General features: G+C 55.4%; 1 protein-coding gene across 1 annotated transcript; it reads left to right on the top strand.

The window, feature by feature from the left end:
* Positions 1 to 1,792: 1,792 nt before the first annotated feature.
* Positions 1,793 to 2,809, top strand: J7T55_009537 (uncharacterized protein; the record flags this gene model as incomplete). Its single annotated transcript, XM_053132605.1, has 4 exons — positions 1,793 to 1,901; positions 1,968 to 2,174; positions 2,279 to 2,423; positions 2,503 to 2,809. 4 exons carry the CDS (start codon positions 1,793 to 1,795, stop codon positions 2,807 to 2,809), a joined length of 768 nt encoding a protein of 255 aa, XP_052989369.1.
* Positions 2,810 to 8,629: the final 5,820 nt, after the last annotated feature.

Here is an 8,629-nt window from a genome sequence, read left to right as displayed (position 1 = left end):
GATTGATGATGGCGGTGCTGGAGGTTGTCACCAGGCGGAACAGATAAGCTTGATGGTCTCGGGAGCAATGGGCGCTGTCTCAGAAGGAACAATTGCAAGGTTGCAGGCTTGGGAATGGGAGATTGTGTGGGGGATGAAATTGAGGGTGATGTAGACTACGGTGTAGTCTAGACGCGGTTTTGACGGTTGCTGGGTGGAGCCACCTCCCCAAGTCAACAAATAATCAGGTGGTCCAAGCTCCCTGCTCGTCCGCAGCGTTCAGGTTCAGGGGTCCTTGGTCGGCGCGAGCCGATTTGCCCTTGCGGATCGACGGCGTGACATATGCACAACCGGTACAACCTCCCTTTCTATGATCGCCAGCATTGTTCATCAGTTCCTGAGTCCGCCTGGCTAGCTTCCGAGGTACACTTGTATCTTGGTGTCTCAGCCCACGTATGTCCTGATGCTCTAGCGACGAGAGATCATCAGCACCAGGAAGGACTTTCCTTAGTAGGGTCTTACGTCTTGGGAGCAGATTTAGGCCACTCGCATCAGCCATGCGACATGGCACAAGAAGAACCTGTCGACACCCAGATATGAACGAAGCTGGCGTCATGCCGCGGGATCGCAATATCGCAGGACTGCAGGACGGCCGTAGCATATGAATGTTCGACAACGCTGCCATACCTGGGGGCATCGCGGGCGAAACTATCTCCCCGGCCACGTCCCGAGCAGATATGACAGAGATGCCAGGAGAGCTCACGCCATTTATGCCAGCAGGTGGAACACGGACGAGGATGCGGCTCAAGAGCTGAGACGGCTTGGTAAGCTTGCACAGCCAGCTCTACGTCACGTAACGTCGTCGCATTCGAGCTGGCTGCATCCATCGTCGATATATTTCCGTCTACTTCGGAAATACGCAGCAGCGCCTACTTTTTGCGCCTCGCGATTAGAACTTTTCAGCGTCACCTGTGTGCTCGGATATCCCGGGCTGTTTGGAACAGTCCAACTGAACAAGGACGCCGTCATCCACTTGTTTGAGATGTCACCACCTTGTTTCGGCCAAGGTGCACATCCAAAACACCAGGAGCCCGACATAGCCCCGGCGCCCCGTTGCGGCGCCCACTCACCGGAGGCTTCGTGCGGCTAACGGCACCCAAGTGCCTCTAGGCGAGTTTTTATGCTTGTGCCAATCAACGACGGGACGAAATGATCGGACGGCAGAGCAGCCACTGAAGATCGGCTCAGTGGGCAGAGCTCTGTAAGGCTCTGCTCTTGGCATCTGGTCTTTGCCGGGAAATGGGGGGCCTGCCAAGAGCCTCACCCGTCAGAAATGGGAATAACTTCAAACTGTACGCGAATGCCTGTTCAAGCGTACGCCCCCTTCAAGCAAATGGGCGCCCTGGACCGAGATACTCTCGGCGCCGAGTTTGTCATGATGCGCAAGCGACAGCATGACTATGGCAAAACCACGGTACATCACATCACACCCCACCGGGGCAGACAAGATTGACAAGTACCCTGGGAAGTTTGTCAGCACGTCTCGAGGCTCATAGGGTGCCTTGATCAGATATCAGGCGAGGGACCACGCCCCGAATGCAGGTTTGGATGAGTCCCATCTCTGCTCTCTGTCCCTACTCTTCGTCCTAATTGTGTCTGTCATTTTCAAAGACAGCGTTGCTGTGGAACAGCATCTTCCTTTCTCTCAGTCCTTGGCTCATATCTCGTCGTTGAACGACTCCTTAGATTTTTAATTCACCCGACCAAGACTTTTCATAAGCGGTCTATCATTTATACGCTCGTGCAACCGAAAATGTTGGTCATCGGGATCATCGGTCTGCTAGGGGCTGCTGTCAACGCCTTGCCACAGACCGAAGTCATTCACACGGATGCTGTCTCTAGATCCGGGAGGAGGTTCATCAGTTAGTGCTTGGACTGCTTAAGGACTGATTAGACCTGGGCATTGTATTGACAACTTACCTGTGTAGTTCGCCGCAATGTCTACCCGAAAGTCAAGAGGGCCAATCAGATTATACCGGTCGTAGTCGGAGGGCCGCAGGATACATATGTGCCCAACGTTGTTACTGCAGCGGTCGGCGATGTTGTCCAATTTCAATTCAGTAATGGCAACCATACTGTCACTCAGAGCGCAGCGGATCAGGGATGCACTCCTCTGCAGGCCACAGTACCTACTGGTACGTTTAAGCCTGGCCCTTTTTCGATGCCACATTCAATCCTTCCGATGACATTTCAGAATCTGTCAAGCGTTGTTTTGGAACACAAATTAACATAACCCTAGCCGTACACTCCGGCCATATCCCATTCCAGGACGGGCAGCAGGACGTCGGCACTTTCAACCTCGTCGTTGCGAACACCGATCCCATGTTCCTTTACTGCGCAACCGGGCCTCACTGCCAGGAAGGACAAGTTATGGTCATTAATCCGTGAGTAATCTCCGCCCTTTGTTCGGCAACTACAAGAAGTCTTCCACTATCAGACGATCATGACTGACACCTTTCGCAGACAAACTGTGAACCAGGTTGTGGACTATGCCAAAGTGAGCCAGGCCACCACCCAAAGTACTGATGGCACTACTGTCGTGGGAGGCGCTGTCGGCAAAATCGCCCTGGGTAACGCTGCCTTCGTGCCTGCACCTGCTCAGCAAGGAGGAGCACCTCCTGGGGCAGCGCCAGCGGCCGCTCCGGCAGCAGCCCCAGCAGCAGCCCCTCCAGCTGAGGCAGCAGCTCCGGCGGCATCGCCTCCTCCAGCAGAAGCAGCTCCCCCGGCACAGGCAGCTCCGGCAGAAGCAGCTCCAGCCACACCAGCCTAAGTTGCGTGCGGCGGCGAGTACAAGAGCGTGGCCAGCTGTCTCGTTGGGATTTAGATGTCTTCGCGGCTTGGGCACTCTCAATCAGCAGTGGGCAACCACAGCCGAGTTAGCCGTCACGTTATCGACGGGTCGTGTTTTGTGAGGTCCACAAGAGTCACCCAGCGGTCCGCGTCTGGCAGTTGTGTGTTATTCGTTGTACATACATACATTTTATGTCGCATCTGAGTCCTTTAGGCCCCTTGCCGCTTTTTGTACAGGCTGGCCCTGATTTGGAACGCTCTGACACATTTGATGGATAGCTTCTGAATAGATAGTATATAATCTAAGATTTGGTTAACCGAGTGTGCTCTGTCAAAGCTAAGCTGCATTATGAGAATATCAGATAACAGGCTGGGAATGTATGTCACATTGTCAGTCCAATCTACCGCACCGAGGAACAGAGCTGTATTCAGAAATGACAAAGGGACCAAGTGTTCGGAATATGTTTCTGCCCAGATATTCTCTTACGATCTCCAGTTGCACGGATTTACGGCGTTTTCTTCAGCATAATACTCGATTAATATAGATGTCTCTCTTTCTCACTTTGCATGCCTATTCGGGTAACTAAGAAGTGCAAGGAGGCGTTGATCCGCAGTGACATTGGTCGATGATCCTACCCAAGATTGCAGGCCGCTCTTGAAGATAGCGCCGCTAGAAGCATTCTAGAAGGTGGCATTTCGGCTAGCCTCTTTCTTGTGAGGATGCCATTGCTCAACCGATCCTAATGTGCATTCGCCACAGCAATTGGCGTCCCTTAGTGCATGATGTCTTGTTATCAGATCTATCTCCTTGATATCGAGTCCCAGGCATTATTGGGGCTAGACACGGCATATGGAAGCGCAGGCTGGCCAGGATGGAGCGATAACATTTCACGATGAGACGAAATGGGTTCTGCAGGATGATGGCATCATGATGCGCGAGCACGACCTGGTGCATTCAAGAGTGCGGCGCCAATCACAGCTTGAATGCACCGCGCAGCATCTCCTGGCACCTGCGATTCTGTCACTCGGGTAGATTACCGCCTCGTTTGCAGCACGCAGGCCAGACACGCAGGCGGGCAGGCAGGCTACTGCAGCGTATGGCGACACTGCAGGACGGCTGCATCAGAAGCGACACGTGGGATTTCGCGCAGGACCTCGATCGTCGACAGGCCGGGCCCCATCGAGGCCGACAGCGACTCCATTTCGCTTCGTCGAAGATATCTACTACATATACCACCAGCAGAGAAGTTGACCTGGCTCTGGGGAGGTTCAAAGAAGCTCGAGATCCAGAAACGTGGGCCGTCGGGTGCCCATTGGCTGCGGATAGAGATGCCTTCTCGAGGCAATTAGGCGAGAGCCTAGCCTCGATTTTCCCCACACACCTGGCTGGCCTTGCTCTCTTGGTGGGCATTGGTGGCCCTGGGCCTCCGAGGAGATGCAGACTTTGACCAACTGCACGTCTGCTACAACCGTGTCAACGGGCTTTGCTCTGGCCATCCGTCCCAGCCAGCCCAGCCGGCATCCAGCCCCCTTAGACCAATTCAGTCACCGAGCAGATGCGGGCATTGACTGTCTGGTCAGACAGGATTGCATGGCTTTCGCCTTTCGCGGGGGCGCTTAAGGGCGGCAGATGCAGGTTCTCCTCCCCCTCTTGCGTCCTGCCCAGCTGCCCAACTTGCCCTCGCCAGCGCGGGGCCACGACGACGAGCTCGTGCTCTCGTGCTCGTGCTCGCTGTCCCCGACTGCAGGATGGGACCCACCACGGCCGTCCTCGTACCTGTGCGCCAGTCTCCTGACCTTCTAGCTCTTATTCTTACACAGCACTTGCCTACTCGTCTGCGGCCTCTCTCACTCATCCGCTATTGTTCCTTGAGGTGGTGCAGTGGCGGCGGGCAACCAGCTGCAACCCCAGGGGACAGGACAGCACTCACAGCTGAAACCCGATCCAGCAAGACGGTAGCCCAAGACTCTAGTCCGCAGAAGCTAGACTTTTCGATCCATCCATCGTGACGTTTAGGATCGGCGCCTTAACGCACTCCTGTCACCTCTTGCGTTCCCAGTGGGTGTAGTCAACTCGCAGGCGGTCGTGATGGTGGTGAGGACGGCAGCCTCGACATGGGCTTCGGGTGGTTCAGGGTGATATCCTCCAAGAAGCTGATTGACCGATTGACAGATTGACGGATCGTGGAGCGAGGGCTGCCGGAGGAATCCAAGCGATCTACACCCACCAGAGCTCAGAATTTTCCGCAACGCCATGCCTAACTGCCAAATAACCACAGGGATGGTTGCTGGATCTTGGTAGAAGGTGGCCAGTATTGACTGAGTGAGGCCCGGGATACTTGCACCACAAGTACTCTTCCTTGTTAGTACAGACCCCGCCTGCGACTCCCGGCCGCCTGGGCAAGGAAGGGGCCGTGAAATCTGAAATGCAGATCACACTGGACTGGGTCTCTCCCTCGCAAACCAGCCCAAGACGGCTGGACGGATGCATTCCCAGCCTCGTCTGGTCTCGAAGCAGCCTGGTGATCTTGGGGAATGCATCGCCAGCACAATGAAAAGGGCTGGTGGTGGTTTCTGCCTTGACCCCTCAGTCTGTGTGGTGCACACAGAGCGTCTGCAATGTATCCGCAGCGGAGAGCAAAGCTTCGAACACCTCGGTAAAGCACATTGTTCACACCATGATGCCGATATCGCTTACTGGCACAGACCCATCCAGGGATCTGGAACACGCCAGTGCAATCTGAGATTGACGACATTCGACATTGAAAGACGAACAGCAAAACTCTCAAAAAATCGTGACCGTAGCGAGTCAAGCACGGCATTATTCTCTCTTTGTGTTCGTTGGTACGATGACGGCGTCAAGATAGAGGCACGGTGGCCGAGGGGAGCAACATGTCTTTTGTTTACACTCCAGGATCCGGCTGCGAAGACGGTCCTCTGATCACTTCCTACCGGGGATCTCCGACTTACACAGTGTTCTTTCTCACACACATGTAACCTGCCATTCATTCCAAAGTCTCCAACCAGTAAGCATCAGCTTCATCATCGTGCATTTGCTGCTACAAGAAGCACGCGGGACGCATATAAGACTCAAGGCGAGTCAAGCACAAGGTAAGTAAGATGCAGTCGCTGGCTTACACAGATGGTCTCGAGACCAAGCGACGTCCTCCCTGCTGTCTGGCCTGCTCGGGCCGAGTGTCTCCTTGAACTGGGCGTGACGCGACTCGCGCACATCATCAATGTCGAAAGTCGAGAATCGGAGCGGGGATTTGAATGAGATGACAGATCTTGGCAACTCCAGTCAACCGGGAGATCGGTCACTGGAACGTGGCTTCATTTGGTGGTCCGACACCTCTCTCATCAGACAGACTGGTGATGATTTCGCTGCCTCGCCATCATCTTCCCCTTGAGCCAGCCACGAGGGTCAGACGCCGCAATGGCGCAGCACAGTCATACCAAAAGAGCCCACAGCCCCATCTCAGCACGAGCAAGGCCCTTGGCAGTCACTGTCACCGTAGCGTCTCGATCTTTGCGCCGAGGGGCCATGGCAGGGCGGAGAGGAGTGAGCTGAGTCTCAAAATGGATCCTCAGCTCAGGGGTGCAGGAAGGCTCCAACTTTGAACCTTGTTCCTGCTGGAGGACACTAATGGCCTGCATGCAGTGTGTCGTAGTCTTTTGGTGCTACTGATGTTTATATTGTCCATCGACAGAGCTCAATAACCCACGGGTGCACATATGTTGAGGCATATCGGTTTCCAAGGCAGCATTGTAAATCCGTGTGAGGACGGCGCTCCTCATCGGAAAGCCTTTGCGCAGAAGGCCCGGTTTCGCGCACCAAGCTTTAGGTGGGACTTCCTTACCGCAAGCTATACCTGGGTGCGCGAGGCCACGATGATAGAAAGGAGGTACAAACTTGAACCGACACGTCCGGCTCTCGGTCGACTTCCGCACCCTTATTCGTCCAACAGCAGGCCCCTGAGTGCTATAGCAGCAAGGCAGTATGGTTGGTGTGTCGGAGCGGTGCGCTTTGTCCAGGTGCGGCATCCAAGTGATGTCAACCTTGCAGGTCTGCAGGAATAGGGAGAGGGCAGCTTTCTAGGGAGCAGGAGACTTGCGCTCCAAGTACCGCCATTCTCATGACTAAAATACCCGCTCACCCCAAAATTTGCGACGGCTCCGCTCGACTTCCTCGTCCTGGAAGCCTTCTGTCTGCCTGCTTGGATGTTTCGTTCTGCCTCGACAAATTTTTCCATTGCGCTGTGTCTTCTGGACATCTCGTCACCGTGGCATCTCAGTTGCCCCAAGCCGTCGGATATCCATGGGAACCGTCACATCCAGACCTTAGAGAGCGCTGCAACCTTTGGGTGTTCTCAACGACCAGCTTCGAGACCCGACCCCAAAGTCTAACGCAATCTCCTGCAGCTCCTAGGTCCGGTCGAGCCAACGGTTCATTGACTGCCAAGTCAGGATCCCAGGTCAGCTGTTGCAGAGGCGGGACTGATCAACCACCGCCTGTCCTGTCCAGTCGTGTCCGGCCCTGTCCTGTGCTGCTGTTAGACCGATCATCATCAACACGACGACGGTCGAGGCTGGTCTCTTCCAGGCTGCGTGGAGAGCTCCAATTCGAGGGCAATTTCCAGAGTTGGAGGGGCGGGAAAAGGCCGTTGTTTCTGCGACCACTCGAAAGCAGCCCCGAGCGTGCGTGTGTCCATTGACCAGCTTCCCGAGGAGGGTCGAGGGCACATCGACTACCGGTATCGAACTGACCCCTCCTAGAACTTCCGGAGAGGGTGCTCAACGCGACTTTTATACCTGCCACACCTTTCTCGACTCAGGGTTTGTGGACCATTGCACCATTGCAAAAACCGATTCGCGTTACCTAAAGACAGGCCCACAGCGGACCAGTCGACGTAGACAAGGCTCATCACGCGCAGTGAGGGGCCCTCGTCGCACGCTAGAGGTCGGCTGCCAGGACGAGCAAGGTCAAGGTCAAAGACCGCCGCCGTGAGCCAGACCAGGGCAGGGCATAGCGGAGCAGAGCTTGGTCGGCCCAGGCGCCACGGCACGGGTCCGTGGTTGATTTCCCCCACTACAAGTGTTGCGACGTTCCATTTCAATTACGTATAAACCCTCGCCCTTCTGCCTTTTCTTTACACACACAAACTCTACGACCTGTCACCGTCATTTCCCTTATCTCTGGGCTGCCCAAAGTTGAGCTCGACAATCTGTCAAACGCTGCCCCGCGACCACGCTTTGATCCTGCAGCCGTCTGATCTCCCTGTATCCCCGGTAAGGACCAGCCTATCCTGGATGTCAATCAGGCACGAGTGCCACCAAAAAGGTCCCAGACTGCCGGATCTGCAGCTGCCCTACGACGAGGCCCGGAGCCCTGATTGGCGCCACCCCCAGATTGCTCTGAAACTTCCCCGGACATATCGCTGATCGGGCATTTCTTACCCCAGCTTTGGATATCTACCTACAGTACTCCGTACACTACACCGCCAGCCCTATCTCTACCGGCACCCTCTAAGGTTGTAGAGATAGATAACGGCCTGCCGTGTTAGGCTGTGCCCAGTGGACTATCGCCTGTCAGCCCACCTCGTACCGGGCTGTCGGTAGACAGGCCTCGAGGCTCCTCTCGCCCCGGCTCGGCAGAACTTTAGCAGTTGCAATTACCAAACTGCTATCGCCGCCTCGCTTACCGGGCCCAGTCACGTCGTCGGTGGCCGCTATCTCCTTTGTGAGGACTGAGGCGTTTGCCGTCCCTTTGCGGCAATCGTCTCCACTACCAGCCAGGGGC

Source organism: Diaporthe amygdali (assembly GCF_026229845.1).
Source record: "Diaporthe amygdali strain CAA958 chromosome Unknown NODE_32_length_550834_cov_65_698784, whole genome shotgun sequence".
NCBI classification, from domain to species: domain Eukaryota; kingdom Fungi; phylum Ascomycota; class Sordariomycetes; order Diaporthales; family Diaporthaceae; genus Diaporthe; species Diaporthe amygdali.
Note: the sequence above shows the minus strand (reverse complement) of the source record. Positions and strands in the feature narration are given on the sequence as shown.